At 38.1% G+C, this 26,503-nt stretch overlaps 1 protein-coding gene across 3 annotated transcripts; it reads right to left on the bottom strand.

Moving 5' to 3' along the window:
* Positions 1-489: 489 nt before the first annotated feature.
* LOC137960558 (uncharacterized) lies at positions 490-26,503 on the bottom strand. Of its 3 annotated transcripts, none has more exons than XM_068808212.1 (21): positions 26,004-26,503; positions 25,006-25,373; positions 23,112-23,348; positions 22,128-22,220; positions 21,657-21,701; positions 18,917-19,111; positions 17,342-17,416; positions 17,071-17,235; positions 16,730-16,893; positions 16,347-16,571; positions 8,084-8,210; positions 5,083-5,271; positions 4,365-4,451; positions 4,069-4,229; positions 3,517-3,636; positions 2,852-3,077; positions 1,933-1,992; positions 1,657-1,830; positions 1,453-1,562; positions 1,054-1,264; positions 490-951 (listed from the first exon to the last, which is right to left on the bottom strand). In XM_068808212.1, the coding sequence occupies exons 1-20, from the start codon at positions 26,290-26,292 to the stop codon at positions 1,099-1,101; spliced, it is 3,276 nt and encodes a 1,091-aa protein (XP_068664313.1). In that variant the 5' UTR covers positions 26,293-26,503; the 3' UTR covers positions 490-951; positions 1,054-1,098. The 3 variants fall into 3 exon arrangements, with proteins under 3 accessions (XP_068664313.1, XP_068664314.1, XP_068664315.1); XM_068808213.1 differs by having other exon boundaries at positions 490-936; XM_068808214.1 differs by lacking the exons at positions 21,657-21,701; positions 22,128-22,220; positions 23,112-23,348; positions 25,006-25,373; positions 26,004-26,503 and adding an exon at positions 20,340-20,798.

The following is a 26,503-nucleotide window of genomic DNA, read 5'->3' as shown; positions in this document are numbered from 1 at the left end:
AGTGTGATTTGGCCTGTGGCTCTCAGCGAGTAAGACCAGAACTCTCGTGAAGTTCCCTAAAGTCATGAGTGGATAGAAATTTTTGGGTCACGAATCTTTCGCTTGTTTGGGTTGTGATTTTCTCTTTCCTGGTCACAGGGAGGCTCACACCCCTTCAATGGACAGTTTGAAAATTTAAATAAATGTGATTAATGTAGTAATTATGGTAATTAAATGTAACAATGTTTATTTCTTTAGTTACATTAAAGCATGAAATTATATGATTAGATATCCTTAACATCGAATTCTTTTTTCCCATTTAACCAATGGTAAGGAACCCTTTGAAAAAATTGCTTGTACCTAGCTTATAGCGTAATATCGGTGAAGTTGGGCAAATTGTCCAGACACAGCTACAAGGCAAATTTAAATTTGCATTAATCACTGGAAACTCCTGAGTCATGATCCTAGTCTATTCATTTCCTCAGGTAACATTTGAGAACAATTTCGAACTGTACCTCGTTGAAGTTGAATATTTTGGTGAAAGGAATGTACTGATACACTGCTTCTAAACTTTCTCGTACAAAAGGAGAATAATCAGAAGAAGTTATCCTACTGCTGTCTGGTAAGATGATGCAGCTAAAATCTGTTTTCTTGTCACAGTCAGCCATAATTGATCTACTATATTGACGCACCAAAGCAAATTAAGGTTTCGACTGCAAAGGAAATCAGTGTCATCAAGAAAGACCAGAGGGAAAGCGCAGACAAATCAGATGGGAGGGAAAGCTGAAAGAGTAGCTACTTCAATCCACGAAGATATGGTCCAGATCAGCTATGAACACCGACTGTAGAGGGACGAACCACGCAAACCATCAACAAGAGCTTTCCATTCAGTACTCCTGTTGGCCATTCAAGCGGCGAGCTGCAAAAATATGAGGGGCCTTCTATTCATGGCTCCACCTGTAGTTCGTTTCGCTATGAAGTTCAAAGTGGATTTCAATTCACGAAGATAAATTCCATAACTTTCAACTGATGCAACTCAAACAAATTCCAATAATGTACAGAAAAGTAGCTCACCAGCAGGGGTATTTGTCCAAATCCATATTATCAGTGGATTGCTGGTCAGCGAACTGGGGATGAAAAGAATATGACCAGGAAATATACAAAGAATCCTGCAATAAGAATACCCCCATAGATGAAAGTTTGGGATGTTTCCACGGGGATCTTGTATTCAATGTCACAACATCTCATCTTCTCCCTCTCCATGGCCAATATACGGTCTACATGTCTGTCGAGCAGAGAAAAGAAGGGCAAGAAAAAGGAAATGAATGGAAAAGGCAAATGAAATTGACTAAATAATACTGAAAAGGAAAGGAGAATTTATATCTTTTTGGTCCAATCCACAGAAAAGAGAAATTAAATTGAGATTTATGAGCAAAGATTCATATTGAAGCTTTATACTTGTAGGATACTCACTGCTGTGTATGTATAGCGGTTTGGAGGATTTCTGAACTGTTCAAGTGTGCCTCCTCTAGCCGATGATCATACAGTAAAGAAGAAAGATCCACAAGCTGCTCTTCCAGGTTCTTCACAACAAACATGGAACAAGGACTTAAATTAAGCAAAAAGGGAAAAATTTACTTTCATTGATTAGTTTATAGTTCTAGGAACAGAACTCACATCCAAATACGCTTCTAAACGTTCAACCAATTCATGTGGAAAAGGCTCTGGTAGGTTTGTAGTTTTCTTGTAGAACTTCTCCGTCCATAATTCAGTGTTTGTCCTCTTCTTTTTGCCCTTCACTGGCTCACCAAGAGATGTTTTCAGGTACTGGCTAGCAAAAGCCTGAACAGTCTGCATAAGAGATCACAGATGAGATAGTTTAATTTTTTAGAGTAAAATTTGAATTAAAATTCTAATCCAGGACAAACATTGTAATATTAAAAATAAAAATACCTCTGAGGCATCCCGTATCTTACGAAGTGCAGAATCAACACGAGCATAGATTGTGGTTCTCTGCAACAAAAAGGAGAGTTTCAGGAACACCCATTCCAAATAAGCTACAGCTTCTTTCTTTTTTCCCCTTTTTGGACATTTCTTGCAACAGGTTTATACCCAGAACCCCCAGAACCCCCAGGCCTAGCAAGGATCAAACCTGAGACCTCATACGAGAAAACCTCCCATGAGACCACTGAGCCACAGCCCAAGTATCTACAGTTTCATGTTGTAATGTACCGTTTATTGCACTCTCAGAATTTAATTTTCTTGGAGTTGTACTTAAGGGAGAGATCCAACAATGTCTATTGTCTTATAAATAACAAAAAAAGAAAAAGAAAACATTAATCATCACATTGTGGGACCCCCAGGTGACAGAAATAACAGGAACGAGATAAGCTGGAGACTCAGAAGGAGCCATATTCATGTAAACCTACAATTCTTTTTTTTAGTTTCAAGATAAAAGTCATTTTCATTTATACAATCTTTAAGCACCAGACAGATAGCATAGATGGTTAAATGGTTAATCACCATATCAGTAACCTATCAAAAGAAGAAATGTAGCTGAGAAGTTAGAAAACCCTTTTTTTTATAGCTTAAAAACCTTATGAATGAGACAGTTCAAAGCACCATTCATTCCACAGCTCGCGTCCAGTATATGGAATCACAGTACTCCCGATCCTTCACAAAAAAAAAATATTCTAAAAACTCTTCAACACAAACATTATAGAGCAACATTAACTGCAATAATACCACTGCATCCTGCATGGTACTAGATTCATTTTTCTATTAACGTTGTAATATAATCATACTCATGGTTTGAACTTTTTAAGATGCAGGAAATGACAATATTATACTAAGAATAAAAGCAGGTTCCTACCAATGCAACATCCTGAAGCATTTGGCTGATAACGGAAACATTTGAGAATGGTCCAAATGGATGACAGCCTGAGGCCCAAAGCCAGTTCATGACAGGCCTTTCATGTACATGTGAGGCTCTCTCATAAGGCGCACTCAGACCCCCAACAGCAGAAGCAAGTCCAGCTAAAATGTGGCGTTGTGCTTGTGAAGGGACTGCATATCTTCTCTCCTTTTCTGAAACATAACTGTTAAAAAAAAGCAGATTGTAATGGAGATCATAGCTGCTAGAAGCAAGAGGTAACAATTAATATTTTGACTTCTCTGAAAAAGAAAACCAATTACTCTGACGTACATAGGAACATCACTGTGTAAATGGAGTTGAGGCATCTTAGATATTGTAAACTATGAGAATCTGCAAATTCTGGAGATAAGGGACTTGAATCAGTGCGATAAGTGTGTGTGTGTGTGTGTGAGAGAGAGAGAGAGAGAGAGAGAGAGAGAGAGATTTAATGCTTGTAGCCAGACATGTCATTGCTGATAAAATAATTACATTGTTTGCTGCAAAACAACACGAACAAAATCCACATATTCCGAAAAACTCAAAATGTCACTCAAGGTTAGAATTATGGATGCTAACAAATACTTAAAATAATCTACTCAAACTAGAAAATGAAGTTAGTGTACCTCAAGGGAATTCTTTCACTTTCATGTTGAAGGACAATGACAACATCTTTACTTGTCCATACGAGCGAGTCATCTTCCATTAGAAGGTTGGAGTCAACATCCGCCAACGATAACACAAAGCTGTCCAGGTTGATCCAAAATGTGATATCACATAGCTTCAATGGATTATTTATATGCTACATCATTAAGTGATGGAAATTTTTTAAAAGTAATTCACATTATAATATGAGACACTAATAAAAATTTCATTTGAGAGATCATTTAGATGAAGACTTTCTATTTCACAGTTAGCAAAAAAAACAGCAATTTCCAAACAATAAAAATTAAAAACCAAAAAAATGAAATAAATCCAAGAAAAAACAACTTCAGCCAAGAAAGAAAGAAACTACTGATTAGTATGGCCCAACTGACCAGAAACCAAAGAATGTTCAATTGCAAAACAGAGTAGCATTCCATCATATGATATCGTCCCATCACGCTAGTGAAGTAGTTGTTGGAACTTGGAAGCATTTAACTATACTAATCACAGGAGATTATGAATGATATGCTCACACTGGAATCACTCTTGTTCCATAAGTCCGGTAAAGATTTCCCTGTTTCATCTTTCCAATCCCTTTCTTATCCTTGCTTCTCAGCTTAGAACTGTAAGATGCCCATATAGGTTGATGTTTGATGATTGAATCCTCTGAACCTTCAGATTCATCCATCCAGAACTGAAAATGATACATACAAGTTAGGCACATCATGAGTTGAAAAACTATAATAATTTTTTTTTTCTTAACAAAAAAATTACAAGTGAAAGGACTATTCTGAATCACAAATTATAGATAGAAAAATGCAGTACTAACCTGGCGGAGGAAAAAATTACTAGAGAGGGAGGGATCGGCAACATCTAACAGACCAGCAGCAAGCACATCAGCAGAGCGCTCCATTTCCTGCAGCATGTAAATGTTGAGACTGAAGATGATGATAAATAATCCTTCAGCAGCTAAAAGCTTTGAAGTGACTGCTGCAGTCAGTAAAGCTATCAGTGTCATGACTTCCTGATTGTAGTCCAGACTCTTACACCACAATACCAAAGAAAAAAATCAATGTTCAACTTCAGAAAATCAGTAACCGTGCAAATCTGAAATGGGTTAGCAATATACAGGATATTATTATGTTAAATAATGATATCAGGAATTAAAGAATCACTTTTGAACACCATCGAAATCAGAAATAAGGAATTTTTCTGCTGTAATGAAATTAGTATCGAATCAATACTTTGATGATGGAGTAAAGCAAAATTAAAAATGAGATTTGTAAGCATCTGAAAATCAAAAGTTGATAAAGAAACATCCTTTTTCACTCATTATGGCTGAGATCAGGCACAAAGCTTCCAAGGAATGGATTCAGGGCTGGTCCGAAAACACAATTCATTGTACCTCTAAAGTGGTGGTTTCACACTTGCATCATGCATGCCAGAGGGCATAATGGAGAAACAGAAAAAAAGTGATTGAACATTTGGAATGACCATATGTAGCCATTTCATTGAGTTTCACTCAAAACCAGATATCATTGCAAAACCTCTTTAAGAATGGCACCATCCAAGTATGTCTTGGTATGGACATGGAAACGCCCATCAGTTTTTGTTTCTTGGAGTGAATGCCCTCGCATAGCTTTTGATACTGCAATTGCTAGCTTTTCATGATGATGCAATGCATGAGAACCGCCAACAATTACGACTTCTTGGCCAGCATGAACCATCTTCTTCACCTAAAGAGAAAATATCATCCACAACATCAGAATAATCTGGCTCCTTCACTATTGTGTTTAATGACTAACATAAGAAAAAAAAATTGAACGAATGATTTTGGAAAAACTATTATTGCCAATAAAAGCTGAAACTCTCATCTATGAATTTGAACAGGATCACACAACAGGAATTTGATGCCATTTTCATTTTCCATGTCAAAGCATTTAACAGTTGCTATGCATCCATACATGAACATAAACCTTACATTTGTCACATTTCACTTTCTTTACTTAGATAATGACTGTTGGAAGCATTTTACATGAATATTTGCATATTCTTGCCCATGTATACACATGTATTTATACCTATGTTCCTATTTTAACTGATGAAATATGTGAGGTGGAATGGTCTTCTTCGACCCATGATTAGGGGTAGCATTGAGCCGAGCTAAGCCCAAATCTGACTATGTTCGAGCCAAACTTGATTTTAATATTTTGAGCTCGAGGTCGAACCAAGCCCAGCCTCGAGCCTAAAATTGTTATTGAGCTCGAGCTCGAGCCGAGTTCGAGCTTCCACCTATATTTAAAATTTTGCATAAAATACATGTTAAATAAATTATATATAAAATTATTTATACACTTTGCATACAATTATGCATAAAAACTACATAATTATATATAAAATTTATTAAAAAAATAATTCATCTGTAAAAAAGGAGCAGTTTTGCATTTCCTCTCTCTCTACAATCAAATCCTTGCCACGGTGGGAAGGTCAAATGAGGCTATTCAGATCTCGAACTTCATAATTTAGTGTAGTGTACTATTTATTGAGTACTGTTTAAACTCAGAAACTCTGAAACCACCACCTAACATATCTTATAGATCTTATGGTTTCAGCCCTGGAGGCTTCCACAATATATTTCACCCATACATGCTTCCGCTTTTCTCAGTAAGAATTTAATGGCTTAGAAGGACAAGCATACTTCTCTCCTCTGACCCGAACTCACTATGATCTTAATAGCTCAGGTCAGTTTTTACCCCACTTCAACTACTTTCACCCAAGCAAACACCATATACAATCTCTTTATATTATTAAAATAATCAAGAACTATTCATAAACATGATAAAATAAGATTAGGCATCAATGTAATATCAGTAAGAATTGAGCCATACTGCAAGTAAGTCAATGGGTAATTCTTTTCTTTTACGAAAAAACAAATACAAAACATCAATGTGAAAATTGGTGCTCATAGTGCCAATTGTCACAATTATACCACCTCATTGAACCCTCTTTGCCAGCTACGCCTCTCTCCTTCTCTCTAGTCGTCCCCCTCCCCCCCTCGGACGAGCGAATGAACATTAACTTTCCGTCATTCCAGGGCTGAGAAAACCCAAAATTGGAAGTTGCAGATCTTCTTTCTCAGCCAGGAAAGGAATGGTGTGAGGACTCAGAAATTTTGATTGATACCCTTATTTTTCTTCTTGCTTGCTTTTGATTGCGGTTATTTCTTTCTTCTTGAAGGTCTTTTCTTGATAAATGTGATTATTGTGATATGAGGGTTGTGAGGATCATCGCTGCTTGCGTGATTTGTTGATTTGTGTGGGAATAGGGGGAATCGTCAAGATTTTTGGGTGGTCTGGTTTTGTTTGGGTTTTCGCCATGGCTGACATCGTGAAGCAGATCTTGGCGAAGCCCATCCAGTTGGCGGACCAAGGGACTGAAGGGGCAGACGACGTCTCCAATTTTAAGGCGGAGTGCGTCGAGCTCAAAGCCAAGACGGAGAAGCTGGCGACGTTGCTCCGGCAGGCGGCCGTGCTGGGTCTGACCTTTATGAGCGACCCTTGCGCCGGATCATCGATGAGACGGAGCAGACAATGGACAAGGCGCTCACCCTGGTTGTCAAATGCCGCACCAACAACATCATGAAACAAGTCTTCACCATCATCCCCGCTGCTGCGTTCAAGAAGGTTACTGCCCAGTTGGGGAATTCCATCTGGGAGCAGCGAAGGTAACGGCTACTGAGATGACGCGGGGGCAAGGGAGTTTGCGACGAAGGTGGCCGGCGAGCAGCTGTCGACGGTGACGAAGGCAGCCGGCGCAATGGACGGGAGGGCTCGGCGACAGCAGACGAGGGGAGGAAGAAATCAGAGGAAAAATTGAAGTCTTGCTCGCGGCTCCTACTTCCCGGTCCCGAGCCCTCGTTAAGTTAACGAGCCGGCTCGCGAGCTTTCGAACTGAACCATGGTTCGGTCGAGCTCGGCTCGTTAACTCAAACGAGCCTTATCAGGATCTCGAACCGATAAATCGAATCGAACCAAGCCGCTCGCGAACCAACTCAATTCGATGCCACCCCTACCCATGATTGTGCAAAAAAAGCATTAGAAGGCGGAATAAATGATTCAACCAAGTCAAATCTATCCATAGTTTCCCATTTTCCCTCTTCCACTGGCATAGAGTCAGACGGTTTAATGGGCTCTTGGGTTAGTCTTGAACTAAATCTGCCAGGCATATCATTTACTTGCACTAGTAATTGGTATCATTTTTTATTTTTTTTTGGCAATTAGTTTCATATTCATAATGCATCATTCTCTAAAATAAATAAATAAGTAAATAAATCTTTATTATTACACCAATAAATAAAAAAAATGCAATTCTAGTATTAATCAATATATGTCTGTATTGCAGATTGGAATAATCCCATAGATGAAATCCACCCAATTATGGGAAAAAGGAGCAGAAATGTGCAATTAGAGTATACAATACCAAAAATTACCACTCATTTATTTCATGTGGGCCAGACAAATAACAGCATCTGCAGTGATATATATTTACCTCACTTTCAATGGCTGGAACATCAATACTGTAATTATGACCAGCTGAAAGGATGTTGTATCGATTATGATTTTGTAGGACAATGATAGGCACAAGTAATCTTGTTGCCAAGTCCACAGTTTCGAACCTGTGTTCAGAAACCAAAACAACAAAACAAGCATGACAGTATGAGCTATGTGAATACTTTAAAAGAATAAACATAAACACATAATACTTTGCAGATGGAAAAAATTGAAACTACATTTTAATCAAAAGGGACCATACTATTGAAAAGCAGAAGCAAAAACTTCAGGGCAAGCTTTCACACTTCTAACTGGAGACCAATTCCAGGCATCTAAAAAATCTGAACATATCCTTTGATATAAAAATAGGGGCTTAGTTCACAATCCAAGACACCCCTAAAAATACGCCAAACAAATCTGAGAATTTACAGAATAAGTAAAAGATAAACCTAACTCATTGATGTAATATTTGTGTTATGTTGGATTACGTGGAGCCTGAGGGCAGTTGGGTCATTATTCGTATAGGTAGTTATGTAAATTAGTTTCCCTCTCATATAGGTTCACTATTGGAGTTGTGATCATAGTATGTTATTTTCTGTATTAGTGCATATTGTATTATAAGAAATGGGTCACTGAAGACATCCTTACCATGAGAAGTGCCTAAGGAACCTCATTTTCCGCGTACTAAGGGATGAAATTTTATTATAGCTAAAGATATTGTTGGAAGATGGGCCCATTAAGTTAACTGAATTATTAAAAACTGTTAAAATTGGGCTGGTTCTAGCCCAATATGACTAGCCATTAAAGAAGCTTATCCAACTTTATAAACAGACAGTTATTTATATATTTATTTATCTATTTTTAAATGACGAGAATTTAATTAAGGAGAATTACCTAGCCAAATATAATATTGAAATACATGTAAGGGTAGTTTGGTCATTTTACCCTCAAAGGGCCTTCAAGAAGTAACAGTAATATGGTTACTTCGTTAGAAGTATAAGGTGCAATTTTCATGTTATCTGAGTTGTATTTAGTGAGTTATGGGAATTTAAGTGTTGAGGAGCAATTTTATAACTTCAATGATTATTTGCTTCAATGATAATTAAATAGAAAAGGCGATTGATTTCTCCCACATAGAGTGCAGAATTCATGCACTCTTTTGCTCTCTTCTTTCTTTCTCCTTAAATTCATATTTTACATGGTATTAGAGCAGTGAGATTCTATTGCGGAGCTTCTCAGGTGTTCTTTTTCTTCTTTCTAATGTTTGAACTTACACCAGGAGGGAATTTCAAAATTCTCTATTGATTGAAGATCAAAGTTATATTTCCGTTTTTCCTTGGTTCCATAACCCTTGGGTTGATAGCTTGTGATGCCCATTGAGTAGTTCTATGAGTAATTTGTGCCCCCAGACAGTTGTTCTTGGGGTTTTGTCCCAATTCTGGTCTTTGCAGATCTCAGACCTGTGCTTGGTGCCTGCATCACCTTCCAACGTGCTGACATCATCTCTTTTTTTGGTGAATCTTGGTGTAGTGTTGAATGACTTCTATTATAAGTTTAATTGCATAATTGTGGGTTTTTTTAAAATTGGGTGCCCTAATTGTTCTTGGTGTTGGGCCCACATGATCTATGTAGGCATCATATTATTTTTTTTTGGGGTTATTTTGTGCCGATTGGTTTGGTTAATTATGGCATATTCAGGTGAAGTATTTATACCTTTTTAGAGAGTCAAGAACTTCGGAAGACAAGGATACTATTGTGATCACCATTGAGAAGTTGAATGAATAAAACTATTTAAGCAGGTCCAAGTCTCTTTGAATTTATCTCAAGGCTAAGAGAAAAAAAAAAATCTACAGGATGATCCACTTGTTTTTTTTTTTGAAAAAGATGTATATATATAAACAAGAAAAAACAAAAATTAGAAAGAGGGGAGCATCTCCCTGATAACCAGCGATTGTAGGGTAGCTCCGTGTTTAGCAAGCGCATCGGCTACTGAATTTGCGGATCTCGGAATGTGAGACCAAATACAAGATTAAAATGAACAAATTTCAATAATCTCCCAAAAAATGTCCCAATGGTGCCACAGGGGAGGGGATGAATGCTTACACCGTCCAATGACCACCTTCGAGTCCCCGTCAATATGGAGGGGACCTGTGCACTTGTCTAGGAAAACACGGAGCCCATTGAGGAGACTGTGAAGCTCTGCAGACGTAGAGTCGGTGATTCCTAAAGGGCTGGCATATGAGTAAAGTTGGTTACCTAGGTGATCTGGGATAACCCCGCCAAATCCTGAGAGTCCGGGATTACCAAGAGAAGAACCATCAAAGTTCAACTTAAGGTAACCAGGATCAGGAGGGATCCATTCCTGCATAATTCGGACATTTGTCCTCAAGTGCATCCTAGCCAAATTAAACCAATTCTCACGGATAAGAGTCCCCACAAATGAGGAGTAGGACTTCTTCGTCAGGAGCCAAGAAGGATGATCCACTTGTTACGATGACCAATGTTTGGGAAGTTGAGGCAGTTAGATAATGACATGATTACTTCATAGTATAAGATCTAAATTAGAAGTCAAATTGTGAACTGTGAGATTGCAAAAAAAATTGACGACTCTTAAGTCTCTATATGCTTAGGAAAGTAATTTCTCAAGAATTTATGAGTTGCATGCAGAGTTGTTTAGTCTAAAAAGGGTGATAGAATATTGATTGATTATTATAGCGAGTTGCAAAGTATTCTACAGAAGATTAGTATCTATCATCCTTTTACCACTGATGAGAATGAGCTTTGAAAGCAATGGGGATAGATCTATCTTGCCACATTTTTGGATAGTCTTGGCCCTGAATATGAAGTAATCTGGACTCAACGTTTGCTTCTGATAATGTGCCTTTCCTTTCTAAAGCATTTAATAGAGTAATGCATGAAAAACAGTTGTGACTCTTCAGTGTAGAAAATAAAATAGAAGGGATAGAGGCTGCTGCCCTCAATAATCAGCATGCACCAAGTTGATCAAAGACATCCCGTGGACGTGGAGGGAGTACTAAAAGGCAAAGCTGAGAAAGCTCTGGTCGTGGTATAGGTCTTAGTGATAGTAGAAATGATAAACGGTGTGTATATAGCAGGCACACCAATCATCTTTATGATAAGTGTCAATTTTTGAAAATCAACCTGGGCTAATTCCAATGTTCTTGAGGATGGTGAGACATTTGCTAGCCGTGTAATAGGTATTGCGCTTGGTGCCCCAAATGAACTTCAGCAGTTAGCCCAACGAATGGCACAACTGACTTCTTCCTCTGCATCCACGGTTCAGGTAGTCCTTCAGCTACAACCACTCTAGCTAGTCCAGATATGTCTACTTGGAATGCGAGTCCGATTACTACATGGGTAGCGATTCAAGTGAGTCTTCACACAAGTCAGGTATGTCTTCACTTTTTTCATCCCTTGATCAATCGTCTCAATTTGGAAATGCACTCTTGTTGATGGTTCATCTTCTCCATTAGAAGAGTGAGCACAGTTCAGCCTACTTCATCTTTGTCCTTAGACTTTGTTTTATTCGTTGCAAAGTTTTTTGTTAATTTATTGTCTATTAGTCAAATTACTAAAACCTTACATTGTTTAGTAACCTTCTATCCCACTCATTGTGTGTTTCAAGACCTCCAGAAGAGGAGGATAATTGGTTCACAGCTTGAGAGAGATCTTTATTACTTGGAAGGACCACCTAGTAGTCGTCTTTGGCTCTTCATGAAGCTAGGCCATCACTCCTACCAAGTTAATTCAGCTAATCCCAACTTTGATATCCAGCTTGTAATTTCAGTGTAAGTATTTTTTTTATTTTTTATTTTAAATTCCGATGCAAGTCTTCTGAGCTCGAGAAGCACCATCAAACATCACTTCCATCCAGTTAGAGTTAGAGCAGTAGTTTATTTGAAATAATTCATTTAGATGTATGGGGATCTTGTCATGTCCCTATTATCTTTGGTTACTAGTATTTTGCTTCATTTATTGATGATTTTAGTAGGTCCATTTGGGCATCTCTTATGTGAAAAATCTAAATTTTTCACATTTTTTTCCTAAGTTTTTACAATGAAATAAAAAATTAGTTTGGTGTTTCACTTTGTATTCTCTGTACTGATAACAGACTTGAGTCCATGAACCATAAATTTGATTCTTTTTGTCAAGCTAACGGTATTATTCACTAGTCTTCGTGATAGTAGAATGTATTAGAATGAAATAACCGTCGCTTGAAATTACTTGAACTATATTGTTTCATATGCATCTTCAAAAAACTTACTAGGGCAATGTTGTTCTTATTGTTTGTTTTCTTATCAATAGGATGCCTTTGTTAGCGCTTATCCCTCCCAAGTTCTTAAGTTGGCCAGTAAATCGCTCCCTTTTTTGCCCCTAGGTGTTTGGGTGTGTCTATTATGTGCATATCTTTGGCCAATCCACTGATGAATTCTCTCCCAAAGGATTTAAATGTTACTGTCCTTCCACCAGAAAGACGTTCATATCAACAGATGTTACATTCTTCGAAGAGGTTTATTACTTCTCCACGTTAGATAAATAGTATGTTCCACCTTCTTTTGATGCAGATATTGTTGCTCCTAGCCTTGAGGAGGATGTTTCTAATCTTATGGCAAGTGTTGCAGAACCAAAATTTTTACAAGTTTATCAACACAAAAAACCTCCCAAGACACCATCAAAGACTCTCTCCACTACCTTTGCTAGCACCCCTTTGTTTTTAGTTTTCAAGGTAAGTAATCTAGATCTTCCTATTGGTATTCGTAAAGGTGATTGTATGTCTACTAAACATCCCCATATCTCAGTTTGTCTCCTTTGATTTTTTGTCTAGTTCTTTCAAAAAGTTGTTTTGTCATTGTCTTCTTGTATTATTTCCTTCTTTGGTGCAGAAAGACTTGTTGTCTCCTTAATGGAAGCAGGCTATGGATGTAAAGATGGAAGCTTTGCTTGACCAAGGCACTTAGACATTATGTGATCTATCCCCCAGTGTTATAATTGTGAGAGATGTCATTGGGTATATACTATAAAGTATAAAGTTAATGGATCCATAGGCAAGTATAAAGTCAAACTTGCAGCGAAAGGCTATACTCAAACCTACGGCATGGATATTTTTAAAACATTGTCCCTTGTAGCCAAATTGACATATGTTCAGATTTTGATTTCAGAGGCAGTAAATAGGGGTTGGCCTTACTTAAGGCCGTTTGGTATAGTGGTATTCTGTTTACATTAGGTACGTAAGGTCACGAGTTCGAATCGCGCCACGCTCCTCTAAAAAATAATAAAAATAAATAGATAAATAAATAAATAAATAGGGGCTGGCCTTTGACATAAACAATGCATTTTTATATGGAGACATATAAGAAAATGGCTACACGGAACAACCTCCTAAGTATGTTGCTTAGGGGGGACTAGGAAAGTGTTTTTTTTTTTTTTAGAAAAGATGATTTTATTATGAGGAAAGCAACGCCAAACGGCTAGACAACTCAAGGGAGAGGTCCCATAACAACAAGAGAATGAAGGGAAGCTCCCTGCTTAGCTAAGACATCAACTACAGAATTAGCAGATCTCGGACTGTGAGAGCAAATACAATAAAAAAGAAAAGATCTTGAAGAAAATATCCTAGTGGCGGCAAGGAGGAGCGGAAGCTTGAGCATACCAGCCAATCACTACTTTGGAGTCTCCTTCAATCTGGAGAGGAGCATGACCATAGTCACAAAAAATGAGAAGGCCATGGAGAAGACCCGAAAACTCAGCCATCATTGAAACAATAATTCCAAGGGGGGCAGTGAAGGATATGATCTGATTACCGGTTGAATCCCGAATGACACCAACAAAACCCGCTAACCTTGGATTGCCGAGAGAAGAGGCATCAAAATTAAGCTTGAAATATCTGAGACGGTGAGGCTGTCATTCCTAGATGGGGGGGGGGGGGGGGGGGGGACGTGAGAAGAACTGCAGTTGAGCCAAACACAACCAATTTTCCCGGATAGTCGATCCCAAGAAAGGAGAAAAAAACCTTCTTGGTGTGCAGCCAAGAAGAAATGTGCCCCACACAATAATGTCAGAAACTCGCTCAATAGCCTCAAATGTTCTTTTGAACCTAGAATTCCTTTCAGCCCAAAGACCCCACGGGATATAATCCACACAAACAGAAATCAGCAATTTCCCAAGCCCCGACAAAACAGTGTGTAGGAGCATCATGCTAGTAGAAATCAAATCCGCAGGTAAGCAAAACTGAAGACTAATGCGGCATAGAACCAGAGACCAAACCTGCCACGAGAAGGGACATAGGAGGAGGAGGTGACAAACTGATTCCTCTTCCAGTCCGCAAAGGGGACAGGGGGGATCGACTAAAAGGAGACTCCGCCGCCGGAGATTATCAACTGTAATAATCTAGTCGAGACATGCACTCCACATGAAGAATTTAACTTTAGAAGGAGCACACAGGTGCCAAGTGAAAGTCACGTCATGCACAATAAATGGATGAGACCAAACTCCGGTGAAAAGATAGGTTGAGGAAACTGTAAATGATTCCCCCCCTTATCGGGCTACCACACTAGCTTGTTAGGTTCCTGAGGCCGAAGTCTGGTCCGATGCAAAGTCTCCAAAATGTGTTTACTCAAAAAGGTAATTTATGGTTTAAACAAAGTCCAAAAACATAGTGACAAATTCAACAAGGTAGTTATGCCCTTCGGATTTACAGGAAACCATTGTGATCATTCATTGTTTGTCATAAAGAAACCTTCTAGAATTATGGTGTTTATTGCATATGTGGATAATATAGTTCCATTAGGCAATGATGAAAAAGGTATTGATGAGGTGAAAAAGCATATATTCAAACACTTTCAAACAAAAAATTTAGGGTCTCTCAATAACTTTGTAGGAAATGAAGCAACCAGAAGCAAGACTAAAGTTGTTTTGACACAAAGAAAGTAAGTCACAAATATGTTGTATGAATAATGGTTACTACGAGCAAAACTTTCAAAGACACTTATGTAAGTGACTCATAGTCTCCCTAAAGATAGTAACACTGAACTTAAGGAAAAGACCATGGACAAAAGGTTGGTAGGCAAACTTATCTATGCTCCTGTGACAAGGCTAGATATATCATTTGCTACGAGTGTGGTTAGTCAATTTATGGAATGTCCACAAAAGATTCATTTAAAGGCAACACAAAGAATATTGAGATAATTGAAGAGGACACCAAGAAAAGGTTTATTGTATGAGTCACATCGTCATGTGAAGATTTGAAGATATTTAGAAGCAAATTATGCAAGGTCTAAGTTGGATTGGAAATTTAATATTGGTTACTGTGTGTTTAGTGGTGAAATTTTAATTAGTTGGAATAGCATGAAACAAAATGTTATGGCCACTTTAGTGCAAAAGCAGAATACAGAGCAATAGCTTTCATATGGTTAGTGAACTTTTATAGGTGAGATCAATTTTATAAGAGTTGGGCTTCCTCACAACAGAAGCAATGACCATGCCTTATGATAATCAAGTTGTAATTTTATTGCTAGTAATCCAGTATTCTATGAATGGACTAAGCATGTAGAAGTCAACTATCATTTCATTCGTGGCACTGTGATGAGTGTTGTAGTGGTTAGTGGTTACACCATATGCCTGATTTGTTGATTAGCTTGGTCATATATTTACCAAGGCCTTAGGTAAAAGAGAATTTGAGAATTTTGTAATAAGTTGAGGCTTCTTGATATATACGCTCCAACTTGAGATGGAGAGCTGAAATACATATAAGTAGTTTTGTCATTTTACCATCCTTGTGGCCCTCTAGAAGTAGCAATGAGCTTGTTCCTTCAATTTTCATGCTATTTTTGAGTTGTATCTAGTGAGTTATGGGAGTTTAAGTATTGGGGACAATTTTGTAACTTTAATTATTTTTCAGCTACGTGATACATAAATAGAAATGGATCGACTTCTCCCCCATAGAGTGCAGAACTCACACACTCTTCTGATCTCTTCTCTATCTCTATTTTCTCTCTTCTCTCTTTCTTCCTCCTTAAATTTATAGTTTTACATATAACATTGAGTCAAATCAGACTTGACTCCGTTGAGTCATGAGGCAACTCATTAGTCATGAAACCTGAGAATTTCTTCAAATTTGATGAGGAAGCAATGTTCTCAATTAATTTGGATCCTTATCAAGTAACATAAAACTTATTCTATTCCCAACTCAAGTAATGACATGGTGATGAAAGCTACTTAATAAACTTGTAAAGAGGAATTACCTCACATCAGGAGCTATAACATGTTCAATCGTGGTCGAGATCAGTGCTGCAAGCTGTCCCATGAAAATATCCTGAGAGGGACTAGGATCACCGCTAACAGCAGTTGAACCCCTAGGGAAGAATAAATTAGACAATCGTGGGACTGTTCCATAACTGATACTTCCTTCCTCCGTTTCAATTTTTCCATAGGTACAGGGACCTGCTGAGAGGTCAATCACAACAAACCTGTATAGAGCAATCACTTAGATTAATACTCTAGAAGAGAAAAATAGGTAGGAACAAGAGCTATTGATATTAATACGCTACAAAGTAATACAGTAATTCACAAAATAATCATTTTGTTTTCTGCTTTCCACTAAAAACTACAAGAATGTCTCAAGTACCTGCCAAAGCCCAACCAAACTTGAGATGGTCCTCCTCCGCGATAGCGATAACGGTAGATATAGTCTCCTTCTTGTTTCTTCAGCTCTTCCGATGTAAGCCCCTCAATTCTGCTATACATTAAACTCTCAAGATCAATGTCCTGGTTTCTAGTGTCCATTCTCACCTACAAGAGAGAGCAGCACAAGGAAGTGTCACAACAATGAAACGAAAATGTTTCTGCTGCTAAGGTACTATTTCTGTGAAAATAGTTAATACATTAAGTGAAACTAAAATAAACAATTAATGATCTTTTAATTATGCATTTGCTTTTTCTACAGACATAAAAAGTCATTGAGGGTACCTTATCAAAATTGACAACAAAAATCACACTAGGATCAGGCTTATCCGGCTCCTTCGGAGAATATCCAAGGTCCATCTCAAAGATGTAGGAGTACAGCTTCTCAAAAGTGGGTTCTATAGTTGTTGCTTCCACCTCAAACAGAGGTACCTCTCTCCCATAAGCAGTCTAAAATTAGAAAAGCAGTTATCATACTTCATAGTAATTATGGATTTTATCAAGGTTCATTAAGATTATAGAGTGAATAACCTTTTCAAGTTTCTATGAGACTAACCTCTCTAGCAGTTCCAGCTGGAACCATGGCACCCCTCAGTGCCTTTTCAAGAGCAATTAATTCTGGTTGACCTGCCTATTGTTAGCAATTCATAAATCAAATTGCACAAAGATAGAAGAAAATCATCATTAATAACATAATAGATTAAGTTACAAGAAAAGAGAAGAGAAATCATGAGATATGAAAGACTATTCAGTATCTGTGCTCTGTTTGTTGCCTATGCAATTCTTTTTTAGGCATTAGCTATGTAAAATATCCAAAAAGAATAGCTCAGTCCAGGGATTCAGCACAGCATATTCTGTTCCTTTTCTTTGAAGAAAGGTTAACTAAGTTAATTTACAAACCATGAAGCAGAAATAAAAATATTTGTTGAGTTATACAGGGTTAAGAAAATATTGCTACAGGTGGGAGATGTTGAGTTATGGGATGAAAAAAGATGTCACAGGTAGGGGTGGGTATTGGGTCAGATTTCGCAGGGAACCCGACCCAAAACACCGAGGTTCGGGTTTCAGGCTTAACCTTGCGGGTTGGGGACGAGTCGGGGAAAAAACCCGTCGAGTTTCGGGCTCGGGATGGGTTTCCCCAAACCCAATCTGCAGGGATGGGGAGGAGATGTGAAAATGGGGTAAGGACGGGGATAGGACGGGTTTACGGGGACAGGGTGAGGAGTGGTCGGATTTATGGGGATGGGGCGGAGACAGAGTTGCGGGGATGGGAATTGGGTCAAGGTCGGGTTCTGGGTTTTTGTTGGGGTCAGGATCAGGTTTGGGTTTTCAAAAACTTGACTCTGGCCGTACTCATGCCCACCCGTAACCACAGGATCCTCCAAAATTAGCCAGGAACCAGTTATGTAGCCCACCCCATTAAAAACTCAGCCATGAGAAAATAGCAAACCAAAGAATGCGTTTTATCCTAATGTTAAAAGCCCATAGGCACCAAGAATATATTGCCCTTGACAAACAAAAAAAAACTCAGCAGAAGCCAATATTAAAATGTAATGAAAGAATGGTACATACCGTGCACCAACTTCCTAGCTCAGTAACTGAGAACCAAAGAGCTAAAGAAAATCCAAGAAAAATATGTCTAGCTAAGAAAGAGTGCTGATGCAGAAGTAACGGACATTACCATTTTTTTATTTTTAGTATCCTATTGACTGAGATATTTTTCTGCAGCTGTACAAAAATCCTATAGATTAATCCAGGGAGTTACCAGCATAAAGTGAGATGAGAATGGAATTTAATATTTTTCATATGTAAGATCTCCATGCTGGATTCAACCTAGAAAGTATGTCAGGGGATTAAGTGAAACTGAAGTCAATCTTAGATTTCTCTACATCAGCCAAATTGTCATCATTCTTGGAGATTCAACAAGTACATAAAATATGCTGACATAGTTCATTTGAAATGCCCAGGTATGTCTTCAGTGAGCCAAATCAAGGATGACAATAAAAAACATGTCATCCAGTACAGTACACCTAGAAATGAAATTGAAGTTCCCGTAGGTAAAATAGTTCATGGTAAAACAAATAACTACTGACAATCTTTCAGTCAATCAATTAGCTTTGCACGAACTTACAGGAAATGCATTATATATGAGATGGTGCTCAATATCAATCAACTCTCCAGTCTCCAGACATGAAGGACGATGCGTTGGGAAGCTGCTTTTCATAAAATCTTCCAGCTTGCGGGAATCCAGCTTGAACCTGTAGCCCCCATCACCATTAAAGCCAACAAGAACAATATTAACTTCAAGAGGAACCTGAAATGGGACCTGCCAAAAAATCCCTCTCATCAGTAAATTCAAAATCAAGACAAAAACAACTAAAGATCTATCATCATATCAAATCTTATACAAACTCTTTTCACAACAAGAAAAGCTTATACCAACTTTGTCAGGGTCTGATAGAAGAACCCTCCCATCCCTACTGCTATAGATTTGTTACCTCTATTCTTATTTGTCAAGTCCTCCCTCACCAACCCATCCATATCCTTTTTAGCCTTCACCTATTTCTAGCCAGATAGTGGCATGGCAAAACCCTTCTCACCTGGCCATCATCAAGACTGTGGTCTCTTCTCGACATGCCAAATCATCTAAAAAAAACTATATCAACAAATATATCTTATTCTTTATTTTGTTGGTTTACGCCTAAGGCTTCTCTAATACCTATAATAATAATTTGAAGAATCTCTTAAAGAAAAATGGGAATTTTTTTTAAGGATAACAGAAAAACACTAATGAGTCAATGTGTTAGTAATGGATTTCAAAAACATTTAACTCAAAGAAGTACGAACACTAAAGCATATTGAATAATTTTCTGATGTCATCATTCCATAAAAAGAATACTAACGAGAACAACTATAAGTTTCGGATCAGAAGTTATTTTTTTATGTTGTCAAAATGAATAAAATTCCTCATTTACCATTCTCAAAAAGCAGACCCTGCAATTCCAGTGAACTAGCATGGTTACACTCGGTCAAATCCAGCAGGCATTTGTAGTGGCAGTAGGCTTTGCACACACGCCATATGTAAGCACCAGACTTTAGTGGCACAACAAGTGCTCGTTAGGTTGAGTGAAATACCATAAATAGAGTTGGGGCAAGCGCACGGAGCAAATACGTACTAAAATCTACTACATGATGCCAACATAGCAGACTAGTGCAGAAAACAGGCCTCCCATTCAAAAATAAAAAATCAACATACGAATTACAAATACGTTACAATTTATTTTAGGTATCACCGAATGAGTTGAAAACCCATAGAGGAAAAAACAGTATTTCTTTCCAATAAACCAAATCGAACTTAGTACCAGGAGAACATAGAAAAGAACAACAGCTAAAGCAACAGCAATGACACTCATTAGCATTTTTTTTTTCTCTAAAAGATGGTTTCATTCAAAACCAGGTGCAACCGATTGGCTCCAACCGAATTATAATTCCACTAAATTTTAGGAAAGTTCAGAAACGAATCACGAAGGGAAAGAAATGCCGAGAAAAGCGACCTCAGCGCGAGAATGGAGCATGTTGTGGACATCAGTACGGACGGTATCCCGAACGTCTTGAAACGCGCTGTGATGCCACTGCGGGTGACCTGGATCGCGCCTGAAAGCTTGCGGAACCGCTTGTGATTGAGAAAAGAGAAGAAGAAACGTGAAGACGAAGAAAGAAGGGAGATGAAGAAATGGATCAACCATCGCTTGGAGAAATGGCAAAAATTCGACTCCCAACCGGTTGGCTATCGATTCGAAGTCTATAACGTGGAAGGTCAAGATTGTTGAGACATCTTAAGACGCCTGAATTGACGAAGAGAGGAGGCAGGAGGAGGGGGAGAGGCAACTGCCGAACAGCTAGTCCACATAGTCCTATTCACCACCAGCCTCTGAACCTCCACACGACCTCGCTCTGAAGATTGACACCAAGCATGTACAGTTGTAAGAGAGTTCTACAACATAAAACTTGCTTATATACAAAATCTCATTGGTTTTGTTCAAGTTAACAACAATACATATTAGGAGTAAAGAGTGATTGATTAACCGGTCAATCGACCAAGTCGACAAGTAAAAACGGTTTTAAGAACTAGATTGGAGTCCGGTTCTAGCTGAACTGGTTTCCACTGACTGCTCCAATCTGCAATCTGGATCTTATAACAATGGCGTAGAGGATTAGTCCGACGGATTGAGGAGCGAACATCAAATGAAAAGAGTAAATCTTGGTAAGTTCAAGTAACTTATCCAATTTGAAGAACCAAAACTTAAATCGGAAGTAGCTAAATTCGGTCAATCCAAGAGGCTAGAACGAAACGACCAATGAAGATGCTGCTAGAGTTTCCCATTCCAAAGGAGAAGCTTGAGTGCTGCTATCAGCCAAGATTGACGATTGACATAGCTTATTCTAGCTCAACCTGGTTTCATCGGGCGTGCAACAACGTGATATATAAAACGAAATGTAATAGTTTTGCAATCCAACAAAAGAAAAAAAGAAGCAACAATTATTTACAAATGATCTTATTTGGAATTTGTCTCTTTTCCTGTTCTCTTTCTTTTTCGATTATCAGGGTTCATATAAACAGCTTCCGTGCATCCCAAGAATTACATGAAATTCGGTTCTGGAATGCAGCATTCAAGATTACAAATTACACAAGGCTATCTACCTTACCAGTGAACCGATCAGAGACAAACTGACAGTCGTTATTCTGATTGCAGCCTGCTTACACTAGAAGAATACAGACTAAACAATTTATAATAGCAAAGACAGTGGAAGAATTAGCAACTAAACTGAATTTCACACAGCTGCAAATAAATTATAGCATGGCATTGGACCTTTAGAATGCTGATATACACTTGGATTCTTTGACAAGCGAGCCACTGGAAATATAGTAGAATAAATCATCAATGAACCAAATGAGTATATATTCACTTAAAAGGAATCAAATATCAAATTTTAGAGTGTACAGGAATAATGCCATGACTGTCAAAACAACTCCTCAGGATACTACAGTAGACCCATGAAGCATCTTTCTAATGGGTACAACAATCCAATTGTACAGTTTGAAGTCTTGCTGTAGTTGTTTCGTTTTGATGCTCTGAACCACTCATGCGGTATCTGTCGACACCAATTATAATATTTGAGCGGTCGACCATGATCAGAAGCAGACATGGTGGCCTAAGTCATTAATGTTCCAAAGCACTTCTGATGGATATTGTAGGACCTTGATTCAAGCCTTTGGAGATAAGATCATGATTTAAGAATAAAACAATGACAGTTATATCATCATGGAAGTGTCGCCGGACCTTTTTATCAATCCTTCTGAGGTCTGAATATCTCATTTCTCGTTTCCTAGCTGCTTCGTGGAGAGCAGCTTTGACTAGCCTTTTGGCACTTCCCTGTATAATAATAAAAACTTGTCAGTTCTTGAGTCAAGTCAAGTTCTATACTGGTCAATAAAGCTAGTGTAAGCAAATGCTAATACAAATAATCTCATAACTGAAAGAAGCACAAACAAAATTTGATGTCGCTGCCGCAAACCTACAACCATGCAGGCTTGCTGTTTGCTATGAGTCAATTGTGATCTCCAAAGTAAGGGTGCAAGCTGCCTGACTGCAGTAAAACTACTACCAGAGGCTGGAGGTTTCACATATATATGTTTCCATTATAGTAACTTTTGCAGTTGGCAGTGGCCTTCCTTCTGATTGTACCGCATACAATATATCAAAAACATGTCTTGTTGTTCTCTCCTACTCATTTTTACTTCTAATAAAACAATTAAAAAATTCATCATTCTCTAATTATTCAAAAATATATTCCGCATGAGGAGATTCTGATCAGCATATACACATGCATATATAATTCTGCTTCAAGGCCATCTTAAACAGTTAAGAGAACATCCACAGAGTGGCAGTAGGTTTTAAAAGTTGCCCCAAAGAATAGGGTACACAATGAGCAACCTTTCATTTCCCCTTGAGCACAGTCAGTATAAACAGAGTTCTAAGGCTACTGCCAAAGGCTAGTGCAGGAAAACTAGGCAGCAATTCCCGCACCCACGAAGAGCTTCACAAATATCTTCATTAATAATACTAACCAAAGAAGAATAAATGGCAAAGGAGCTTCAAAATGTTCTGTAGGGTAAAGGCAAACATAACATATTCCAACACTTTAGAGAGGGTATGTAAGAAGGCAAATTCACAACTACGTAGAGAAATGAAAGATCAGACCGATTACTTTCACAGCAGAAGAAATCAAGCTAGTAGTGATAATGATAAGAATGAAAATCTTACAGCACGTGGATGATTATGAACAATATCCACTGCTTGTTCATTGGTCAGGTGTTCCCACAGACCATCAGAAGCAAATATCAGGAAAGAATCGTTTGGTTGGAGAGTATGGGGGAGAATAGTTGGAGAGGCAGTCAAGATGGGCTTGTTCATCGGTTCAGAAAGTCTGAATTTCCCATTGATTGGTTCCCTGTTGAACTGGGAGTTTTTCATGTATACATCACCTATAGATCTAGAAACCTGCACCAAAAACAGTAAAAGAAAGTCATACAACAGATATCACTATGTATTGATCAAGTACTTTATCCCACGAAACCTAAAACTCTATGAGAATGAACAGAAATAGGAGTGAAACAGCAAATATACAAGGAACTCACTTATTCAAGATTTCACTCTGTCACAAAAGAACATTCTAGTCCACTTTGGAACTATTTGCATATCCAAAAGAAAAAAGCTAATAAGCACAAACATGGACAAGGATACACATGCCAGTGTGGACTAACACATTTCTGCATATGTGGCATACAAACCTAAGCAGATATGGAAATAGCAAAATCAAAATAAAATAGGATACCTAGATATATATAGTTCTTCTGAATGCCAGCTATCACATTTCAACACAAAAAGGAATATCAAGAGATTCCACACCAAATGCTCATATCAGGATGCAAATATTACAGAAAATAAAAGAAAATTCTCTCATTTTTTTTTTAACAAGTATGTGACTTGTAACCTTCTCCCAAAAGAAAACCAATAAAAAACAGTTGAAACTTGTCAGCTGAGCCACCGATCCTCAAATTCATCCACATGAAAGAAAAAAATAGTGCGATCCAGCAAAGCTTCACTTACAAGGATTGATATTGCCATGCCATCAGTCCATGAAATAGTAGTACTAAATACATGAGAATTGTCAGTTGCCCATGGCATTCAAATTTAAAAGAATGTCTAAAAGATTGTCAGCAGCAGACTGGAGAAAAATAAAATTAAAGTTTATTAATCGAAGAAAAAGTTAGTTGCTCAAGCAGTTCAAATGATTCAAAGATCTGAAATTCAAACTCATCTTTGTGGAAACTTGATGCTTTCTGCTAGACCCTTGCTTCACATGTGGTAGTTCATTTCTATCATTTACCTCCTCTTTTGTCCTGTTACTTTAAAGGATCTAAGACACACCATGGTCATGTATTGCACTGCTTGGCACTAGGCTTAAAGATAAAGATTATCTACCTTTCAATCAAGTACAGAATTCCTAGGTCCTATTGGAACTCCATCTAAGTGAAATTGAGTCAGAATTTTTTTATTTAAGTGGGCGATTTTGACTGATTTTACAGACTATTTATAAGGGTTAGACTTTTAAAGTTCACAATTGAGTTCACATTTCACAAACTAAGGAAAAGTCTGATGGCACTAACCCCCTGAAAGACCCCAACGACAAAAGTAGGTTTCAGTTAAAAGGTTAGCATTAAAATCTAGGGTCTAATGATTTAAATTAGAATTTAGGAGTGAAGAAAACACTTAAAAGAGAAGACAGTGGTAACCACTTCAAAAGAAACATGTAATAGACCGAGTACATAGACAAATAAACCACCCCAGACAAATGAGAGAAAGATTTTTTTTTTTTTTAATTACATATTTGATGACAATGAGAGAAGAGGATTAAGTAAGAAAGAAGCTCCCAGGGGAGAAAGAACAAACAAGCCACTACATGGAATAGAGAAGACAGACATCCTACTTTTCCATCACTCCATAAAGAAGTATACATATAAATAAAAAATAAAAGAAGGAATAAAATGTAAAACTAGTAAACAGAATTAATGATAATGCATTTTGATAGATGATGATTGGAACCTCAAAAAAGACATTTTTATTCAGAAATGAAAGACAATAAGTTAAATATAACCTGAATTATCCCTTTTACTCTCCAAACTCCATGCTTGAGAACCACGATTTGAGGGTCATTAGGATGTAGTTCCATTAGCTCCCGTCTCACAGCTTCCAAGTTAGCATTGTGTTCTGTGGATAACTGCATGGCTGCAATTCCACCCGTATTGCCAATTTTTCTCCCTAATACAACACGGGAATCTCCTAGATTGGCCACATAAAGAGTTCGCTGAGAAATCACACCAACAAGACAACATGTTCCAACAGTTGCCATCTGTGGTCGGGTTGTCCATAGTTCAGAAACAAGGGCAGTAAACCCTTCCTCTGTTTCTTGAAAGGCTCTACGGATGGTATCAGGTGTCACAACTCGTCCTTCCGATGAAACCTCTGCAGAAGACAACAATTGCCAACTCACATATAATAGTTTGACACAAAAGATCAAATTCAACAAATTAACGGAATTCCCCTTTTTTATGTCCCTAAAATTTTTTAAAGAGTCAGTAAAAAATGCATTCAGTCAGAAAAGAAACATTATAACGAACAAAAACTGAAAGAAAATAGAAGCAAAAGATGGTCTAGTAGATATATCTAGTTCAGGACAAGTCCTAAGCTCAACTTTGAGGACTTCTGAAATAGACTCGCTCTTTTGTTAAGAAGTAAACGAAGAATGAGAAAAGTTAAACGAATGTACTGTCTCAAACTCTTTCAAACCTCTAAAAAAGGTAACATCTTCTAGATCACTTATCTGATCAATTAAGAAGAGCACTTCTTCTCGATCAACAGAATAACTAATCATTAGCCCCAGCAATATGGAAAAAATTCACATTCCGAGACAAGAAAAATAGAGTTATGCAGTAGTATTAGCATCCTTAACGTTCTAGTTCCCAAAGAAAGTCGATCTTTCAGTCCTTTACAGACTAGAACCAAAGCTAAAGAATTCATCAGCAATTCACAGAACGAATCACCAACAACTCATAGAACGAAATCCACGGAAAAAACAGGATCAAGTATCCAAACCTCGAAACCTCCGAAACAAATGATCACAGACGTATCGAGCAGCCTCGGGCCCACCATGGCCATCATAGACGCCGACAAAGGTCCCAAAGGGCCCAGATTCGATCTGGCTTTGGTCCTCGAGCACCTGATTAGCCTGAACGACGGCCATTGAGAACTCTCCCGCAGCGTACCGGCCGACGTCCCGAAACCAAAGCAAACCCTCCCTCCTTTCTCTCCCTCCATCACCATCGTCACCGCCAAACGGCTTCCAACATAGGGAAAAGAGTTTCATAAAAGCTGCCCTCAGCATCCCACATCTCTCTCTCAGAAAACCCCAACCCTAGCACCCAACAACCACGGAGAAGAACGATGCGTCGGATACAAAGAACGCCAGTGCGTATATCAAGGATAGTGCCGTGTCCTCAGTCGAAGGATCATCACTCATGCAAATAAACATAAGCAGCAGCAGCAGCAGCAGGAGGAGGAGGAGGAAGAGAATAAGGAGGAGAAGAAGAAGAAGA

Source organism: Aristolochia californica, unplaced genomic scaffold (genome assembly GCF_029961685.1).
Source record: "Aristolochia californica isolate CCGP_79_NKW_82.1479 unplaced genomic scaffold, dmAriCali1.0.hap1 SCAF_3, whole genome shotgun sequence".
NCBI classification, from domain to species: Eukaryota; Viridiplantae; Streptophyta; class Magnoliopsida; order Piperales; family Aristolochiaceae; genus Aristolochia; species Aristolochia californica.
The sequence above is the reverse complement of the archived record's forward strand: the minus strand, read 5'-3'. Positions and strand labels throughout refer to the sequence as shown.

Coding starts and splice junctions, on each gene's coding strand:
- LOC137960558 (XM_068808212.1), bottom strand. CDS start 26,292: ATGCTGAGGGCAGCTTTTATGAAACTCTTTTCCCTATGTTGGAAGCCG. Junction 17,417..18,916: donor TCATATATAATGCATTTCCT/GTAAGTTCGTGC, acceptor TGCTAACAATAG/GCAGGTCAACCAGAATTAAT. Junction 16,572..16,729: donor GTTTGGTTGGGCTTTGGCAG/GTACTTGAGACA, acceptor TGCTCTATACAG/GTTTGTTGTGATTGACCTCT.